This window comes from Dromiciops gliroides, chromosome 3 (genome assembly GCF_019393635.1).
Source record: "Dromiciops gliroides isolate mDroGli1 chromosome 3, mDroGli1.pri, whole genome shotgun sequence".
In the NCBI taxonomy this organism is placed as follows: Eukaryota; Metazoa; Chordata; class Mammalia; order Microbiotheria; family Microbiotheriidae; genus Dromiciops; species Dromiciops gliroides.
This window is the reverse complement of record NC_057863.1, coordinates 18038772-18059665: the sequence shown is the minus strand read 5'-3', so window position 1 is coordinate 18059665 and position 20894 is coordinate 18038772. Positions and strand designations below refer to the sequence as shown.

Sequence of the window (20894 nt, the reverse complement as noted above, 5' to 3'; positions counted from 1 at the left end):
TAGGTATGGTCAGGAATCTCAACTAAGTGATGAAATTCACATTGTCCCATATTCTCCTAAACAGGAATCACCCTAAACAGTAGTCATCCAGATTTCACTTCTAGTGCGCCATTTCACATCGGAACAGCTTTAATTGTTAAGACATTTCTTCAATATGTCAAACTCAATCTACCTCTTTGCAGCTCCTACTTTTAGCTTCTAATTCTTTCCTATAGGATAACAAAAACACCAACTAACATTTACATTGTGTTTTAAGGTTTGTGAAGAGCTTTACAACAACCCTAGGAATTAGGTGCTATTATTATCCATATTTTATAGATGGGGAAACTGAAACAGACAAAGAGGTTAAGTGACTTGCCCAGAATCACATGACTACTCAGTTTCTGAGACAAGTTTGGAACTCAGGTCTTCTGGAATTCCAATTCAATGCTTCACCCACTTCACCATGTTCTAAGAAGTATAAGGTTAATCTCTCTTTCACATGAGAGTCCTTCAGATGCTTGAAGACAATTATACTATCCTATCTGTCTTATGTTTTCCCAGCTAAACATCCCTCATTTTTCCATCTAATCCTCATATGAAATGGCCTCCATTAGATTCACCATTCTGAACATCCTTCTCTGGTTTCTCCCAGCTTGCCATTGTCCTTATTGAAATGTAGTGTCCAGATTGACCATGATGCATTTTGGTTTTGGTTTTGGTTTTTTTTGTGGGGCAATGGGGGTTGAGTGACTTGCCCAGGGTCACACAGCTAGTAAGTGTCAAGTGTCTGAGGCCGGATTTGAACTCAGGAACTCCTGACTCCAGGGCCGGTGCTTTATCCACTGCGCCACCTAGCTGCCCATGATGCATTTTATATGGGATCTAAATAAGACAGAACACAGAAGAGTATTATCTTCCTAATTATAAAGACTGCTTCTCTGTTCATGCAGCCTAAGATCAGTGCCCTGAGATGTATCACTCTAGGCCTCTCTCCAAGGTGTCATCCAGACATTGATCATTCCTTTTTTTATTAGGTCATGAAACTACTTCCAAATATCCCCAAATGCTCCTTTGTCAAGCACTTATGTTGCTTTACCTTGTCCGCAAGAATAATGTAAAATTGTCAGTTGCTTTTTTGAAATCTATGTACTTGGGGGCAGCTAGGTGGCGCAGTGGATAAAGCACCGGCCCTGGAGTCAGGAGGACCTGAGTACAAATCCGGCCTCAGACACTTGACACTTACTAGCTGTGTGACCCTGGGCAAGTCACTTAACCCTTATTGCCCCACTTTAAAAAAATTTTTTTTTTAAAGAAATCTAGATACTTGTTCTCTTTAATAGTTGTCTCATCTACCAATTGTATGGGGTATTCAGGGAGGATTAATGCTTCCAATGAGAGGGCTTGCTGAGCCCTTTGCAGAGCTGCTTACCCACCTTTGGTATCCACCTGTCATGCAACTGTCACCTGTGGCTCCAAGAAACTGTAGCATATGCAATAGCTACACTTTGCTAAACCATCTTGGAAGATGACTAACCCAGGTTGAGGGTAACCAAGAGACCTCAACCCATTGGTGAGTCGGAGGCACATCTACCCCAAACACATGAAGATTTCTATTGTAATGCATGAATGAGAGCAATTCGTTCCAACAGCCACGGATGCCGCTGAACAAGCACTGTGGAACACTTAGAGCTTCATCAGACATTGAAAATGCCAAGGCCATCCCCAGCATCCCAGGCCATCACCAATCTTGTCACTGGATTTCGATGACTCAAAGGGAGAGGACGACAACTTTGTGTAACTTTGCCTCCCTTAAATCCAATTCATGCACAAGTCAAGACATCATTCATTCATGATTATCATTGATCTGCTTGGAAAATGGAGGAAACCAATCATCTAGCGGCCTGATCTATGTTTTGTTGTTCTGAACCAAAATCGATGGTTCAGTCCTTCTTCATTGTTTGTGAATGAAATTAAATGGGGATTAGAGTTTTAGGAATCCATATCAGGGGCCTGAAGCTAGTTGGTTTAGAGTAAATGAAAAACCCAAAGGAGACGATGCTATTTGGTCCCCTGCCTTTAAACTCCCACAACAACTTCTTTAACTTTACTCCATTAACCCATATGATTGCTCGTATTTATGTAGGTAAACCATCACTGGTCAAAAATTCCACTGATCCATACTCTTTTTAACATCAGTCAATTTTCTGCTAAGTAATCATTGAAGTTAGAATAAATAAACATCTGGTGTTCATCAAACAGATTTGAAGTGATTAGAAAATAAGAATTCCTCGACCCTGGAATCAGTGTTGATAGCAGTCCTGGCAATGCCTTCTGAGACATTTGAGCTGTATGTACGTATGCCTAGATTTTCCATTTTCTAATTATGGTGGGCTTTTAATAGGGAGTATAGGCAACCACTGGCTTCCCTTGCAGGAAGAGTGGCCCCACTTAAACAGCTGTAGTTTTTGCTGAGTTCTTGCTGATGGAGGAGAGCACTAACATGTAATGAGACAGGACCTGGGGAGCTAAGACACAGTAAGGGGTTCTTCAGTGAGGCAGCCCTCTGATTCCTGGACACTTATCCATGGAAGGCTGGTCCTGTCCAGCTTGAATTTCCCTTAAGGATTTATCTCTGTTACATTGAATATTTGTGTATTGGTTCTTGTGACTCTCTGGGAAACTTGCATTTGCTTAGAAAAATTATCATGTGATGCATCTTTTTAAAATCGTGAACAATCCAAAAGTGATCAGTGTCTCTACCCACTCCCAACCCCAGAAGACACTGAAGTAGGGATATTGTTGCAGGGCCCCACATGCCAGGGGTTCTTAGCCTTTTTATGTATCATGGACCCCTTTGGCAATCTGGTGAAGCTTCCAAATCAGTATTTTTAAGTGCATTAAGTATAGAAGATTACAAAAGAAGCTAATTTTATTGAATAGTACTAGGCTAATTATATTGAGATTTATTATATTTAAAAACAATGGACAAAATATTTTTCACAAAACAATTCACACCACTTCTCAGATCTCTAACCAGACAATGATTTGGCAGTCTCTTTTTAAAAAAATATAATCAGACACAAGACACACATGATAATTCAAGGAGGGGAATTAACTGAAAAGTAAACATAATAATAATAATAATAATAATAATAATAATAATAATAGTTAATGCGTATATTGCAAAGTACTCTACATATGTTATCTCATTTGATACTCACCATGCCCCAGACTATTTTCTCATTTTATAGATAAGCAAAGTAAGGCTGACTTTGAACCATTTGTCAATATAAGGATTTGGGGGATGAGAAGTTACTCTTCTGGGGGTTTAGTAGATATGGCTGCTGAGAGGTTGAGGCACAAAGTACCTGCAGAGAGAGCTACATATATGTTTTTCCCCTCCACAGTGTGTGTGTGTGTGTGTGTGTGTGTGTGTGTGTGTGTGTGTGTGTTGGGGGAGGGGTCGCTGAGCTGGGAGCAGGACCAGTGTGAGAAACTTTGCTTTTTCTGAGGCTCTTGGGCTAAAATTCCCATCAATGACAGTTAGTTGGCAGGTGGTTGAGTGAGGGTGTGGATGGGGGCCCCTATTTCACAAAGGTCTCTCCCCTCCAAAATGACTTGGGGGGATGGGTATGTGTCTGCTGGATTCTTGGACTCAGGATCCTGGGCTGCTTTGACTGAGCTCTCAATGAATGTGGTGGCCATGCTCCACCTTCCTGGCACATGTGCCCCTTTGTCTCATTCTCACAGTCCTTATGATTTCAGCTCCAGTGCCTTGCCCACCTCATCAGTGGCAGCTGGTGTGGGCGGCGTCAGGAATGTCAGGTCCCTTCTCCCCTCTAGGACATCTGCCAGGGCTAGGAAGTAGGCCTTAAGCACTGTCTGGAAATCTCTGTGCCTGTGCTGGCCCCTCCCACCCTCCCCCTGTCCCCCCCATTCGTCCCTCCCTTCATATTCCACCTTCTCTAAGAAGTGTATGCCCATTCTCTCAGAAGGACACTCGCTATATGAGTTCCATCCCTGTCCCACATCAATAACCAGTAAATACAAATACAAATTTAAAGGCTAAGTTAAATGTTGCAAAGATTCTTTGAAAAGAGAACATTCCATTACACGTTTTCCTCCCCATATTTACAATGTCCACTCCAAGAGTCCAGAAGCCAATGCAAGCATGTAGGACACTGCAGATAGTCAGATACTGAACTGAGGAGTTGTGAGATTGGACAGGCCTCACTGCACAATGTCTAGCTTCTTTCCAGCTGTTTCCCTGCTTAAAAAAAATCTCAGGGGCAGCTAGGTGGCGCAGTGGATAAAGCACCGGCCCTCGATTCAGGAATACCTGAGTTCAAATCCGACCTCAGACACTTAACACTTACTAGCTGTGTGACCCTGGGAAAGTCACTTAACCCCAATTGACTCACAAAAAAATAAAAAAGAAAAAGAAAAGAAAAGAAAAAAATCTCAGAGACCTATTATCTGGACATGTTGTCTCCCCACCCCCCACCCATACAGCATCAGCTCCTTGAGGTCAGAAGCTGTTTCATTTATGTCTTTCTACTACTGGGGCCTAACATTAATAGGTGTATAATAAATGCTTGTTGATTGAGTGATCAGTCACTTTTCCCTTAACTGTATACCACAAGAATGAACTCAGAGAAGAGTGGAAAAACTTTTAATAAAGAGAAAGTTGGTGGGCAGATAGGTGGTGTAGTAAATAAAGCACCAGCCCTGGATTCAGAAGGACCTGAGTTCAAATCTGGCCTCAGATACTTGACACTTACTAGCTGTGTGGCCCTGGTCAAGTCACTTAACCTTCATTGCCCCACCAAAAATAAAAAAATAAAGAGAAAGCTGGGTCTTATATGAAGCCTATACTCAGTCACATACATGCAACTTTCTTCCTATACACAAAATGGTGGAAGGGGGCTTGGAGGCACCATTCCATTGCCTTCTGACTGGCTTGGAGTTCATTGAAATTTATTTTCCCTGCTTCATTCAACCCTGTAATAAAACCAAGCTTGGTGTCTCATTTGGCAGGTTGGAAACAATGACACTGTTGTGATCCAATTGTAATGAATAGTCCTAGACACTTTATTTTTTAATAGTCTTTTTGTAGCAAAAAAGAAGGTGCTTTATAGCTATAGCTACAATTCTTTTTTTTTTCCTCTTTCAACAAACATTTACTTTATTTTCCATTTACATGTAAGGGTAGTTTTCAACATTCATTTTCATAAGATTTAGAGTTCCAAATTTTTCCCCCTCCCTCCCTCCCTTTCCTCCCCCCTCCACAAGATCGCATTCAGGTTATATATGTTCAATCCACAAGTGTTCTTTTTATCAGTTCTTTCTATGGGGGTGCATAGTAAGCTTCCTCATTAGTTCCTTGGGATTGTCTTGGGTCATTGCGTTGCTGAGAGCAGTTAAGTCATTCACAATTGCTCACTGAACAATACTGCTGTCACTATGCACAATGTTCTCCCAGCTCTGCTCACTTCACTATACATCGATGTTCATTAGTCTTTCAAGGTTTTTCAGGGATCATCCTGTTTGTCATTTCCTGTAGCACAAGACCATTCCACTACAATCATATAGCACAGCTTTTTCCATAATTCCTCATTTGATGGACATTCCCTTGATTCTCAATTCTTAGCCTCCACTAAGAGTTGCTATAAATATTTTTTGTACAATTTTTCCCCCTTTTCTCTTTTTCATGATTACTATTGTTAACTGTTTCCCTTCCCTCCTATTCCATTCCCCATGATATTTATTCTATTATCCATCTTCTTTCATCCTATCACTCTTAAAAAGGGATTTGTGTCTGTCTGTCCCCTCTCCCACTCTGCCCTTCCTTCTTTTGCCCCTCTCTTTTTATCCCCTTCCCCTCCTATTTTACCAGGGCTAGAGAGATTACTCCACCCAATTGAGTGAGTACATTTTTCCCTCCTTGAGCCAATTCTAATGAGATTGAGGTCTTTGAGCCAATTTTGATGAGTGTTAGGCTCATTTACTGCCCAGATTAAATAGATTACTCCACCCAGTTGGATGTGTCTGTTAGTCCCTCCTTGAGGCAGCTCTGATGAGTTTAAGATCTTTGAGCTTTGGGGCGGCTAGGTGGCGCAGTGGATAAGGCACCGGCCGTGGATTCAGGAGTACCTGAGTTCAAATCCGACCTTAGACACTTGACACTTACCAGCTGTGTGACCCTGGGCAAGTCACTTAACCCCCATTGCCCTGCAAAACAAACAAGCAAAAAAAGATCTTTGAGCCTTTTCTGATGAGTGTAAAATTCATTTACTGCCCTGCTCCTCTCCCATCTCTGCCCCCACACCATAAGCTTTTTGCTGTTACTTTCATGTAGGATTTCACTTCTGCCTTTCCCCCTCCCCCAATGAATTCCCTTCACCCCTCAATTTAACCCTAAAGATGTTATCATCTAGCCAAGTGACACAGTGGACAAATCATCACCCCTGGACCCAGGGGGATCCCAGCCAAAACCTGGCCTCAGACACAAGACAGTCGCCCACTGTACGACCCCAGGTATGTCCCCCAGCTCTAATTGTTTTTTTTTATGGTTCTCTAGGGTCTTGTATTTGAAAGTCAAATTTGCCATTCAGTTCAGGTCTTTTCATCACAAATATCTGAAAGTTTTCTTTTTCATTAAAGTCCCATTTTTTCCGCTGAAAGATAATGCTGAGTTTTGCTGGGTAGGTGATTCTTGGTTGTAATTCCATTTCCTTTGCCCTTTGGAATATCATATTCCATGCCCTCTGGTCCTTTAATGTAGAAGCTGCTAGATCTTGTGCTATCCTGACTGGGGCTCCACAGTACTTGAATTCTTTCTTTTTGGCAGCTTGCAATATTTTCTCCTTGACATGAGAGCTCTGGAATTTGGCTATAATATTCCTAGGAGTTTTCTTTTGGGGATCTCTTTCTGGAGGTGATCAGTGGATTCTTTCAATTTCTATTTTAGCTTCTTCTTCTAGAATTTCAGCGCAATTTTCCCTGAGAATATCCTGGAAGATGGTGTCTAAGCTCTTTCCTTGATCATGGTTTTCAGGTAGACCAATAATTTTCAAATTATCTCTCCTGGACCTATTTTCCAGGTTGGCAGTTTTTCCCAGAAGATATTTCACATTGCCCTCTATTTTTTTTATTCATTTGTATTTGCTTTACTGTGTCTTGGTTTCTCATAAAGTTACTGGCTTCCATTTGTTCAATCCTAATTCTTAGGCAATTATTTTCATCAGAGAGCTTTTGTATCTCCTTTTCCATTTGACTTTTCAAGCTGTTGACTTTTTTCTCATGTCTTTCCTGCATCACCCTCATTTCTCTTTCCATTTTTTCCTCTACCTCTCTAACTTTATCTTCAAAGTCCTTTTTGAGCACCTCTATGGCCTGAGACCAATTCATATTTTTCTTGGAAGCTTTAGATATAGGGGCCCTGATGTTGACATCTTCCTCTGAGGGTGCCCCTCGGTCTTCCTTGTTACTGAAGAAATTTTCTATGGTCCTCACCTTTCTCTGTTGGCTCATCTTGCCTTTCTTTTACTAGACTTTTAGCTCCTTAAAGTGGGGCACTGTTTCCAGGCTGCAGTATCCCAAGCTTAAGAAATCCCAGGTGGTGTGATTTAAGGAGAATCAGGTTCTTCCCTTGCCCGGCCTGTTCCCTGGTCTGTAGATGACCCCAGACCAACTTGCCAATCAACCAGTTTTGTGTGTTGTGGTTGTTAGCTCCGACAAGCCTGTGCCCCTCCCCCACCTGGGCCACTTCTACTCGAGCCTACCACCTCGTTCTCAGTAGGGGTGTAAAATCCAAGTTCTGCCTCAGCACCAGCATAGACCCCTGTAGTCTCTCCCCTGCCCAGGGCTCAGCCCACTCACCAGCCTGTGAGCTTAGTTCCAGATGACACTGGTGCTTCAGCTGATTCAGAGGCTCTGGGGGTCTCCTTCTCTGGTGAGGACTTCCTGGGACTGGATCTGTGTCAGGGTGACTGTGGGGTTGGGCCCAACTCCTGTATCAGCACAGCAGCTCCCTCCTTCTAACCTTCCAAGTCGTTCTTGGTTAGAAGATGATTTCAGTACATTCTTCTGTGAGTTTTGCTGCTCTGGGCATTTTCCTATGACCTTGTTTGGATGTTTTTTGGAGCGATCGTGTCATGAGTTCGGGAGCTCACTGCCTTTCCTCAGCCATCTTCTATAGCTACAATTCTAATACAAAATCTAATCTTGGTTTACACAAAGACCATTTCTTAGAGTCTAAAAAGTAAAAGAGATAAATGGGGTAAATTGATGTGTGGCTAACTTGAAGTTTTCTTTAGCCCACCTGAGATGTTAGAATGTGTTTGTTATAAAGAGGCAGGGTTTTTTAAAAAAGAGATTCAGACATAGTTCAGATACTCCTCAGAAGCAGGTCTTCTCTCTACCTACACCCTCTTGATTCCTCCCAATATAACAAACAACTACTTCATCAGCATCTGTTGGGTGATCTTGGTAACAGATTCTAGAACTCTGTCAATTTTCTTAGGTATTCACCCTGTGAAACCCCCACATTCCATATTACAAATTAGGTTTGTCAAGTTGTTGAGATTTTTTTCAACCCTAAAGTCCTTCCTGGGCTAACCAATCAACAAATATTTATTAGACACCTATTATGTTTCAGGCACTGTGCTAAGCACTTGGTCTACAAAGACTAAATTGAGACATTCCCAAGAAACATATATTCTTCAACATCTATCATTGTTGATTACTGTGTACAATGAGAGGGAAAATATACAGAGGATGAGAACTAGAGGCTGGCTCAATATAATGAATTCAGGGTCCCTGAAAAACAACATAACGTCCTCCTTGCCCACCCAAAATGTCTTCCCTTTTGAACCCCAAGTTTCCAGTTTTTCCTGAAGTCAGTCAGTGGGGCAACTAGTCGGTGCAGTGGATAGAGCACCAGCCCTGAGTTCAACTCTGACCTCAGACACTTGCTAGCTGTATAGTCCTGGGCAAGTCACTTAACCCTGATTGCCTCCAAAAAAAGAAAAGAAAAGAAAGTTAATTGGTAATCTGGAATCTCTAAAACATTTTGGCAATATTTAAATTGTAGGCAGTCTTCAAAAATTTCTAATACAGATGGGAACTGAAAGGAGTAGGGGCTGGAAAAATGAGCTCGGAGCACAGATGAGGGAAACAAGGTTTGGGTTTTCTCTTTTCAGTCCTAAAAATGTCAGTTATATCCACTTAGGAGGATAGATTTTTAATTTTAGGAAGGACTGAGATAATCATCCTCTAATTTTCTATTGCTTTAAACATTAACAAAGTCAAATATTTTTAGATATGGTAACAGTAGTGTTATCAAATAGTGTGATGTATAGGAAATTCCCTTTGAAAATCTTGGAAATTCCATTTCTCATCCTACACAGATTCCTGAGTTCTTACAACTTTCTAAGGTGACTGTGTTGAGCCCACCCTGGAGAAGGACTCATGCCACACGGCTGGTATCTGAACACAAAGATTTCCCTTGCCATCTGCAGAAGGGTGGAGTTTAATGACATCATTCTTGGCTGGGCTTCTAGAGCTGACCAGAATCCAATGTAGCCTTAATATCTGCCATGTTCTCCAATTTGGACTTGAATCAAAGCAAAGGATACATCTGCTTATGTCAGCTGGTGTGTTTTTATAAGTTCTACTACTAGTGTAGTTTTTAAAATGCTTATTGTCCAAAACGTATCACTTTACTGCTCTTTATTTAATATTCTATCATAAAATAAATGACATATTCTTCTACAATGCATCAAGAAACTGGCTTATATTATTGGAACCATGTGAATTTGGATCCAGATAATGAGAAAAGTGGGAAAGTTGTAGGGTTTTTTCTAATTTACATTGACCCTAATTGTTTAGAAATACATAGATGCTATCTAATTTTAACTGAGCTCTTTTTTTTAATCCAGTAAAAGAAAAACTGTTTTCAACTAACCTTTTGCACCTTTAACAACAATCTGAAGCTTCATCAGTGGAGAGAGGAGAACAAGGAATGTAACTTTGGGGCACAATGCCATTCTAAAAAGTACTTTATATAAAAGATGTGCAAAACTGTCCCTTTCCTTGCTACAGTAAAGATAACCTGCTTGAGTTTAAATCCAAGTTTATATCTGCTATATCCAAGATGAGAGACAGGATAGAGCGGTGGCCAGAAGACTGCCCTCAGGGTCAGGGAAAAGTGGGTTCAAATCTCACTTCAGATGTGTCCTGGCTCTGTGTCCCTAGGCAGCCACTGAATCTCTCAGTGTCCTCCAGATAACGTTTTTTTTTGTTTGTTTGTTTTTTTGGTGAGGCAATTGGGGTTAAGTAACTTGCCCAGGGTCACACAGCTAGTAATTGTTAAGTATCTGAGGTCGGATTTGAACTCAGGTCCTTCTGAATCCAGGGCTGGTGCTCTATCCACTGTGCCACCTGGTTGCTCCCCCCTCCCAGATAACTTTTTAATACTCTGAGTTACTTATCAGTAACAGCCAAGAGAATTCTCAAACTAATTAAATTGTTGGTGTTTTTTTTTAATTGAGAAAAATGTTATATACAAAGTATGTCCTAAAAGACAATGCAGTTTTAAACTAGAAAGAGATTTAAAGCTTGTTAAATCTATTAAAGGTTAAAAGCACACAGAGACTTTTGGGAATCCTGTATTTTGGTAGAGGGAGTTTTCATGTGGGGAGGTTATATTTCCTGATGGCAGCACAAGTCCAGACACATACACACCCAACACACGCCAGAAACATAGGCTCATAGACAGAACTGGGACCTCAGAGGTATATGTGTGTGTGTGTGTATATATATATATGTGTGTGTTTATATATATACATATATGTATTTGTGTGTGTGTATATATAATCCAATGCCTTAATTTTCCAGATGAAGAAACTGGGACCTTATGTGACTTTTTTGGAAGTCTTATTTAGAAACTCTTTCCTTGCATCATTCATAGAACCATTTGCAGAATGGCACAGGACTTCCTTGCCCGGATATCTTAAACACATTTTTAAGTTAATTAAATAATCAATGACCCCCAAAACACAGGGATTACTGAGTAGTTCAGGTCATTGCTGCCTTGCCCACTTCAGTAAGGTCTGTGGATTTTGCCCAGTAAAGACATATGGTTGAGGTTGCTATACTTTCTATGGCTATCTATACATCTAAATATATAATATATAATTCAATCTACTTTCATAGTCTGAAGGAGACTAAGACATATCTAGAGGAAGGGGAGTGACTGAAAAATGGAGAAAAATATCTGAAGGTAAATGTAGATATAGATGACAAGCTAAATTTCAATGCTTAAAGGGTCATTGGCCCATAGCTATAATGGGTTCTGGCAGGAAAGCCAATCATAATTTATTAAAGATAACAATTACCATGATGATGATGTTGTGACTCACATTTCTATATCACTTAAAGATTTTCAAAGAGATTTCTTCACAGCACCCTTGTGAGGTCTGTGATGCAAGTAGCATACCCATTTTATAGATGAGGAAACTGAGGCTAAGAATGGTTGAATAAATTGCACAATATCACACAACCAGTACATCTTGAAGTGAGATCTCACAACTGGTTTCCTGACTCCAAGGCCATTGTTCTTCTCATATCATCTTTACTCAGTAAATGGTTTACCAACCATGCCCTGATCATTATAAACTGGGTCATGAGTAAGTTTCATATCATGTTCTTGTGCTCGTTAACAATTGTGACCTCAGGGGCTTTGGTAGCTCACATGTATCTTAGACCAAGGGACCACTTTAAAAAAAATGTCACCAATGTTTCTTGGATGAGAGGCTGTCTAGAACAGGAGATACAGGCACAGCCTCAGGGTCAGGAAGACATGGGTCAAAGTCTCTAGCACATACTGACTGTGGGACCTTGGGCAAGTCAGCCTCTTGGTGCTTTGGGCAACTTCCTAAGTGTGGAGTAATTGCAATCTATATTGGAAAAGCCCATACCCAGAATTCTCTACACAAATGAAATCACAGATCCAGAACCTCCCCTGCCCAAATTACTCAATTATATGTTTTCCAAGAAAATTGATGCTGTCGTCCTCAATTGTCTTCCTCCTGTGCCTCATCATGGAATGGAGATGAGCCTGAATCCTGGAGATGTAAGCTAGCACAGGGAAATTTTTGGCATAAGCACTCTTCTCTTCTCTTCTCTTCTCTTCTCTTCTCTTCTCTTCTCTTCTCTTCTCTTCTCTTCTCTTCTCTTCTCTTCTCTTCTCTTCTCTTCTCTTCTCTTCTCTCTACAAACATCCTTTGCCTTTGTTATCTCATCTCTTCCTATTGGAATAGGGGTAGGAACTAGATCCATAATTTTACTGATATAGAAAACTCCATCTTGCCAATGCAGATGGCCACCTTCTTTGTACCTGATAACCTTAGAGAGTTGCCTACAGTACTAAGAGGTTAGGTAGCTTAAGTCACACAACTGGGATGTATCAGAGACTTCTCTGGCTTTAGCAATTGCCAGAATGAAGATGACTCCCAAATGCATATCTTCATGTTTGACCTCTTCCCAGAATTCCAGCAGGCAGTCAGTGATGTGAGACTAGAGCTCAATAGGAAGATGAATGCTAGACATGAAGATTTGGGAACCAAATTTCAAGGAGTTGAAATATAAGTAAGAAAATGGAGGCAATGAGTGTGAGCAGTTTATTTCTAGGAGTTTGGCTGTACATGGAAGGAGAGATTTGAGATATCTTGAGGGGAATTCAAGGTCAAAACAAGTTTTCTTGAATATATGAATGAGAGAGACCTGAGCACCTTTGTAGGCAGCAGGAAAAGTCAGAACATAGAGATAGATTGAAGATTCAACAAAAAGAAGAGAGGATTCAAGGGCCAAACTCCTGGGGGAGATAGGATCAAAAACACAAGCGGAGTGATTGGAATTGAAAAAGAGAAAAGTCACCTCTTTTTTCTAATACCAGAGCAAATGAAAAGAGAAGGAGGTGGTATTGAGTAGATTTAACATACTAGAATTGAGAAAAGATGGATCCTGTGACAAAGGGCCTTACTATGAGGTGAGGTCCTTTCCTGAGGAGAAGGAGAGTATAGGAGATAAGTGCACTATTAGGGGTAGAAGTCCTCTAGAAGACACTGTGTGGGTGGACTGATCAGTAGTCAATTAAGGAAGAATAAACAGAGCACCATATAACACGGGCAGCCCAGTGAAATTTAGAGAAAATAAATCCATAGTGACCGCAGTTGGCTTAGTTATCCTCTAAAGGTATTTAGTAGCACACAAGTAGGAGAAAGGTGCTGAATCAGAGGGATAAGTGAGGGTTGGGGTTTAGAAGGGGATAAATAGCAATATGATGAAAGGACAAAGGACACAAAGAGAGGGAACAGTATAAAATTGAATTAGTTAATTATATCATGAAAACCATGAGGAAAAAGCAGTACAGGCAGAACAGAGACTCGACTGGAAAGCAGGGAATGTAAACTCCCTGAGAGTGGGAATTATACCTGTTTGGGACTTCTTTGTAGACATCTAAAAATGCAACACAATAGAAGCATCATAAATATTCATAGATTCAGAAGCGTATTTCTCTATGCTATATAAAAGAAATGTTTCATTAAAATTATATATAAATATGTTTTTCCCAAATCAAATCGTGTTTCAAGTGTATTAGGAACATTCTGATCCCTCATCCTGAAGTGAATCACTGTGTAAAGATTCCCATTGTGACTAACTACCTTCTAGTTTTCCTATTTTGTACCTTTGGGTTTTTACATGATGAATTCTCTTAAATGAATGAATCAATTTCAGGTGTTTGTTGAATGCCTATAGGCACCTAACATTGTGCTAAGTATCATAAAAGATAAAATAGGAGTAGAAGAAAAAGAATTTTTCTGGTATGACTGGTAGGGGCTTTCCATCAAGTTGGAAAAGCAAAATTCAGACTAGCAGTTAGAAAATAAGAGGCTAGAGTGTATAGTCAAGTTGTGTGTGAAATCTTATAAATATGTCATTCAAAAATAGATGGACATGGGGCAGCTAGATGGCGCAGTGGATAAAGCACCGGCCCTGGATTCAGGAGTACTTGAGTTCAAATCCAGCCTCAGACACTTAACATTTACTAGCTGTGTGACCCTGGGCAAGTCACTTAACCCCAATTGCCTCACTAAAAAAAAAAAAGAAAAAAAGAAAAGAAAAGAAAAGAAAGTGTTGCTTTAAGAAAATGTCCAACCATGGTATCCAGCATGATTTGGAAGGACATGAAGGAAGAAATTGGAGACAGCAAGGCTGGGGAACAAACAATTTGAGATGGCCTGTACTTGGAATGATGACTTAGCCTCTTCTTTTGACCTCATTGCTTGGTCCATATGGGCTTAATTCCATAAGGAATATGTTATGTGTTTGTTCTGGGACTCTCTGAATGAACAAAATGTGGATTTCTCCCTGTTGTCTTTGGCAGGAGAGTGCGAGGACCTGCCTGACTTACTTGGTGGACCAGCTAGCCAACATGGAGCATTCCTTTCACCACCTTCTCTTGTTGGAGATTAAGAATCTCACAGACACCTTCTCTACCATCCTGGGGACTCAAAGCAGAGATATCTACCGGATGAGTAACAGTTTCACTGCCATTGCCAAGCTTCTCATTCGACACCTGGACAGCAGCAATACCCAAAAAAGGAGGTAAATGGATGTTGTTGGGCCACATTTACCTCTGAATGGGAGATGAGCCCAACAAAAACACCTCATTTATGCACACATCCTTTGCAATAAAACTTCTTCTGGAAAATTGAATATATTCCTCATGCCACAGAATGACAATTTCTGTCCAGAGCTACATAAACTAGAATAAAAGTCCTGCAGTGCCCACTTATATCCTCCCCTGCGAAGTAGATGATACAAATACTGTCCCCCCACCCCTGCAACTTCATCTTCTTCCTTGGAGAATGATGAGAAATGCTCCTTTTCTTTGTTCACTATTATCTCAGCTGAGCACATGAAGATTTAGGCAATTGTTACAATCTTCCCCATATGTGTGTGAAAAGACACTTTAAGTCTTTCATTCTAAAATATTCATGACCTGGCTAGGGGTATCTTTAGGGGGAAGGCCTCCCAGGGATGCGAGATTAACTTTAGGGATGGTTGATCCCCACAGCACGTGCTCTTAGGAAGTCAAGTATGCCCCCTAAGCTTTTACACAATTTCCATGATGCTACTTTTCAGGGAACTAGTTTAGAACTCACACTGCTGCCTTCCATGGGATTGTGAGAGAACCCATTATTAGGAAGGCCACTTGGCATTCTGTGCACAGCCCGTAGGCTGATTGCTCCCTCTTGGTGACTGGCCTGTGTGCCAGAGAAGAAAGATTAAGCTTCATTCATGCCTAGGTCTAATTCTCTCAGCTTCCTCTGCTAAAGCCCTGCAGTCAGGAGGCTAAGAGACAGAATCTATTTTGACCGAGTTTGTGAGATAATGCATGAGAAAGTGCTTTGGAGAAGTATTAAACATTATACAAACTTGTTGTATTTCTAGGAGCTGAGAAGAGTGCCACTAATATTTTAAATCCCCTAAATATAGCAGGGACACTTTAATAACAGATGAACCTCTTCTCATTAAATAGATCCCAGGGACAAAGATTTAACAGAAATACTTCACAGGCAAATTCTGAGAGAGAGTAATAAGACATGACTTCTAACAGAACACTTTACATACCTGGCCTCATTTGGATATCACAGTCACCTTCTTTGCTTTAAGCAAAGGAACCCTTCCTGAGTTTTCAAATTTACTTCATATTCCCCACAAAAATTTGTCCTTTGAGGAAGGTGTTGCTATTATTAGTATTTTAAAACTGAGGATACTGGGGATCACAGAGGTAAGTGACTTGCCCATAGGCACTAGTAAGTGTCTAAAGCTGTATTTGAACCCAGGTTTTTCTGATTTTAAGTCCACTATTCTATCCACTATACCATACAGCCTTATCATGGGAGAAGGAAGGAAGGAAGGGAAGAAAGAAACAGAAAGGATAGAGAAGAATAAAAGGAGGGAAAGAAAGAAGGAAATGAAGAAATAAAGGAAGGAAAGAGAAAATCTCATGAGCAAAGCTACACACATGAGAAAAAGTCTTAGTGGATGTTCCCATTGCTATCCGTTCCCCCCTTCATGTAACCCAAAGAAAGGCAAGCAAAAGGGAAAGGGGAAAGACTATGAGAACACGGATGCCTGAGCCCTCTTTCGTTCCCCATAAGTGGTTTCAGTTAGCTCAGTCCTTTCTCCTCGCTCTCATTGTTCTTCTGACCCATTGAGAGCCTGTGGTGGGAACCCCCAGATATTGGTGCAAGCAGACAGGCAGCAGTGAATCTCTCTTATTAACTGCTCATCTTTATCTGTATTGGTTGCTATGGCTCCTGGAGCAGCATCTTCTCTCTGAATAGCCATCATTGTTAACTTTTGGCTTCCCTAATTTCTCTGTCCCCAAAACTAAGAGTTCTCTAGGTTATTGTCTGAAACATGCAGCAAAAGGTCAGAGCCACACAATTGAAGTGGAAATTAATAAGTGAAGAGGGCATGAGAGAAAATGAAAGATGATCAAATTCAAAACAGATGTCACCCAATTTACAAATCTAACACACAGCTTAGCAGGCAAGATTTGAGACCAGAGGCCAAAACTCCAAGAGTATTGAAAGAAAAAATAATTAGCATCTGAGAGAGGATGAAAAACCAAAGCAGACAGGAGCCCCAGTGTGCCAAATCATTCTGAGTAAATTGGACAGTTTTTATTAAATGCATCCAAAGAACGAGCTTGTATTTTGTTCTCTTCAATTTTGGAAATCATTTAGTAAGACCAGACACCAAATGAACAAAGACCAAATATTAGGAAAGATGAACAAAGTATATTAGATTTTGACATCTATTCTGAAGGAACCCAAGGGCCATAACCTCCATTATGAATTAAAACAAGAGAATGTGCCAGGGATTGAGATTCAGGCACTCTGGATGACTACTCCTCTATTCAGCCACTAAGCAATCAAAGCTGGGGAAGGCACACCTGAGACCCTGGCAACTTGTCAGGTTGGCTGAGCAGACAGAGGGAGGATATCCAAAGCATCTTCTCCAAGTCCTTTATGAAGTCAAGAAGGCTGACATTACTAGGCCCCTGTGGAATAGTCAGTCATGAAGCAGTATTTGTGGCAAGCTATGCGAGGTCGCTATCACAACAGTGGGGAAGGAAATCATGGAGAGCAAGGAAGAAAAAAAAAGAAGGAAGAAGAAAAGATAGAGAAAGGTAGAAGGGGAAAAGGCAAAGGAGGAGAAAGACTTAAAAGCTTAGCCCCTCTTATCTTTATGCCCTAGGTAGTCTCCCTGAAACTCCAACCTAACATCCTACTCACTGTCCCCCAAAGATAAAAAGCAATCTATTCTTTCTCTTTGAAAGTTGTATTTTGTTTTGTTTTGCAGGGCAACGAGGGTTAAGTGACTTGCCCAAGGTAACACAGCTAGTAAGTGTCAAGTGTCTGAGACCAGATTTGAACTCAGGTCCTCCTGAATCCAGGACCAGTGCTTTATCCACTGCACCACCTAGCTGCCTCCAAAAGCAATTCATTCTTTTTGGGCCCAGCCCCTAAGTCTTAGACCGAAGCTTTCAAAGCAATAAGAGAGTTGATTGAGGATGAAGATGAATAAATATTCAATGATAGACTTAAAACCAAATAAAATGAATGAAGATTACTTAAATCCTCATCCAGCTCAAACTTTTAAGAGCCAGCCCTGAAATAATGGAAAGTTAAATCATAGTCATAGCAGGTCAAAGAGGCAAGAAGTTAAGTGGAGGAGAAATGAAAGGACGCAGTATATTTGTTGTTCAATCCTTCAGTCATGTCCAACTCTTTGTGACCCCATGGACCATAGCACAACAGGTGCTTCTATCCTCCATTATCTTCCAAAGTCTGTCCAATTTCCTGTTCATTGTTTCCATGACACTATCTATCCATCTCATCCTCTGCCTTCCCCTTTTCCTTTTGCCTTCAATCCTTCCCAACAACAGGATCTTGTCTCATGAGTCCCATCTTCTCATTATGTGGCCAAAGTATTTAAGTCGCAGCTTCAGAATTTGTACCACCAATGACTTAGTTGTTTGTTGTCCCTCATTCCCAAAGAGGACCAAAATGCCAAAATAACTATGTTGAGGTCAAAGGGCAATGTGTCTGACTGTGACTAATGAGCCCAACAGGAGCTCAAAAGGCTCTACTACAGGTCCAGCACAAATAGTCCAGATAAACATTTGGAGTGGAGCTATCTCAAAATTTGTGCATTTTATGTTTCCTTTGAGTTACTGAAATTCTGCTTAGCTCATAGAGCACAGCACCTTCTTTGATGTGGGCATGCCATGAAAGGTAGTGCTGTGTCAGTATATCCAAGTCTCACAGTTGATTCCAAAGTTCTTCAGAAAGAATTTTGCTTCTTCTGACCTCTGTGAGCACTTGCCTTGTGTGAATTCTCCAAAAAAGAGTCTTTCAGGCAAATGCATGTTTGGTATTCAAACAATGTGTCCAGGGGGACAGCTAGGTGGTGCACTGGATAAAGCACCAGCCCTGGATCCAAGAGGACCTGAGTTCAAATCTGACCTCAGACACTTGACATGTACTAGCTGTGTGACCCTGGGCAAGTCACAACCCCAACTGCCTCACCAAAAAAACAAACAAACAAAACAATATGGCCAGCCTATCAGAGTTACAGTAGAGTTTGAATGCTTGACAGTTCAGCTCAAGAACGGACCTTAGTGTCCAGTACTTTATCTTGCCAGGTAATCTTCAGAATCTTCCTCAGACAATTCAAATGGAAGCCATTCAGTTTCTTAGCATGGTGCTGGTAAACTGTCCAGATCTCAAAGGCATACAACAATGAGGTCAACACAATGGATCTGTAAACCTTCAGTTTAGTAGGCAGCCTAATACCTCTTCTCTCCCACACTACTTCAGAGCCTCCCAAACACTGAGCTAGCTCTGACAATGCGTGTGTCAACCTCATCCTCTGTGTGTATACCTTTACCATAGTGTCTATAAAGATAATATAATTCTATAAGATATTAACAAAACATGGGAGATAAAAGTAAGAGTTGGTAAAAGAATAGGAGTCTTAAGACATTTGAGAACTACTCTTACTAAAGGTTGTGAGCTCAAGGTCTACTCTATTGGGAGAAGTCCCACAATAGCTTCAGGCTGACCCTAGACATCTAGCCAAAGGATTCGACATCGGATATTGAGTCACTTCTGGACCTAATCTATATTTGGAACCACGATAGACTAAAAGCAGGGAACATATTTAATCTGTGATCTTTGAGTATCCTCTTTAGTGCTGTTACTTAGTCCCTCAAACTCGTTATTGGTTCTTTCCCCTCCTTGCCATTTATTTGAATACTCTTCTTCAAACCCTACCTCCATAATCATTTCTTCCATGAAGCTTTCATTGATCAGCCCAGCTCACACATTCCTTCTTGCTGTCCCCTTAACCCCTAGCACATATTGAAAGCACTTCTAGTCAATAACTACTCAGTGCTTATCTACCACAGCATAGAAATGACATCTTAAAAGTGTTGCGAAGTGTTCACTCTTCCTTCTGGGAATGATGTGTTTATACAAAGACAAATCAAGTCTTTTAGAACAATTGTTGGTCTAAGAAACTTACATGAGCTTGTTCAGAATTATAATTAAAAACATGTGACACTCCCTTAATGTTTCCCCCTCTACTTTGGCAGACTATCCTCCTACCAAGGTGATGTTTAAGAATAAAGCCAGAGTTTTAAGAAGAAAGGAGTATTTTTTATCAAGAGGGATCTAATGTGGTCATTTTTATAAAAAGTCATGATGTTGAATTGTGTCATCCTTTTGTGCTTGGAGTCATGGGCATTGTTCATCATCCCTGCCCAGTGCCAGAATAGAACCACAGCTCTGTTTCTTTCTCTCCTGAATAGGTTAAGTCTGACATGTGGCACCATTTATGGTCCATCTGTTGTTCATTTACTCAACCATTTTCCCCCTTTTAAGCAACATTTATGATGATCTGAAGAGCTGTAAAGGTATCTCAGGAATTCATTTAACAGGAAGAAATGGAGGAGTGAGACACTATGACTGGCCAGAAAAACAACCAGATCCCACCATGTTAAATGACCCAAATGAACTATTTTTTTTGCTCCATACTGAATAATGGCAGCATTGGAACACTAACATGATGTATGAGCAGAGAAATTAGAGCATTGTTGGGATGTTTTGGTTGCAATTTGTCATATGAAATAAAAGCATTCTCGGGCAGGTAGGTGGTACAGTGGATAAAGCACCAGCCCTGGAGTCAGGAGGACCTGAGTTCAAATCTGACTTCAGATACTTGACACTTACTAGCTGTGTGACCCTGGACAAGACACTTAACCCCAATTGCCTCACCAAAAAAAAAAATTAAAATAAAATAAAAAATAAAAGCACTCTGATCATTCAAATCTACTTCAATTAATAAAATAACATTTACCTCACTTTTAGTTTTGGTTTGAATTCCAGGACAATACCAGTGGTTGTATAGAATTCTAGAATCTTAGTGGCCATTTATTCCAAGATGTACCTGACCAAGGATCCATTCTCCTGTTTGCTGAATAGGTGGTCAATTAGCCTTTGCTTGAAGGCCTCCAGTAAGAAGGGGCCTACTACCTTCTGAGTCAGCTCATTCAATTTGGAAATCACTTTCATTGTTTGGAAGTTGTTTCCTTAGAACAAGATGAAATTCAACTTTTTGCAACTTTTATCTCTTGCTTCTAATTTTGCCCTCTGAGTTGAAGCAGACCCAGTTAAATTATGGCATCCTTTCAAATACTTGAAGAAAGCCATGGTGCCTGGAAGGAAGAAAGGAAGGAAGGAAGGAAGGAAGGAAGGAAGGAAGGAAGG

The 20894-nt window shown here is 40.7% G+C and overlaps 1 protein-coding gene across 1 annotated transcript in view; it reads left to right on the top strand.

Moving 5' to 3' along the window:
- VEPH1 (ventricular zone expressed PH domain containing 1) overlaps window positions 1-20894 on the top strand; it is a 219469-nt gene that overhangs the window by 94794 nt on the left and 103781 nt on the right. The window contains exon 7 of the mRNA XM_043996166.1: window positions 14432-14652. Coding sequence (XP_043852101.1) covers window positions 14432-14652 — 221 coding nt within the window. The remainder of the gene's footprint in view (window positions 1-14431; window positions 14653-20894) is intronic.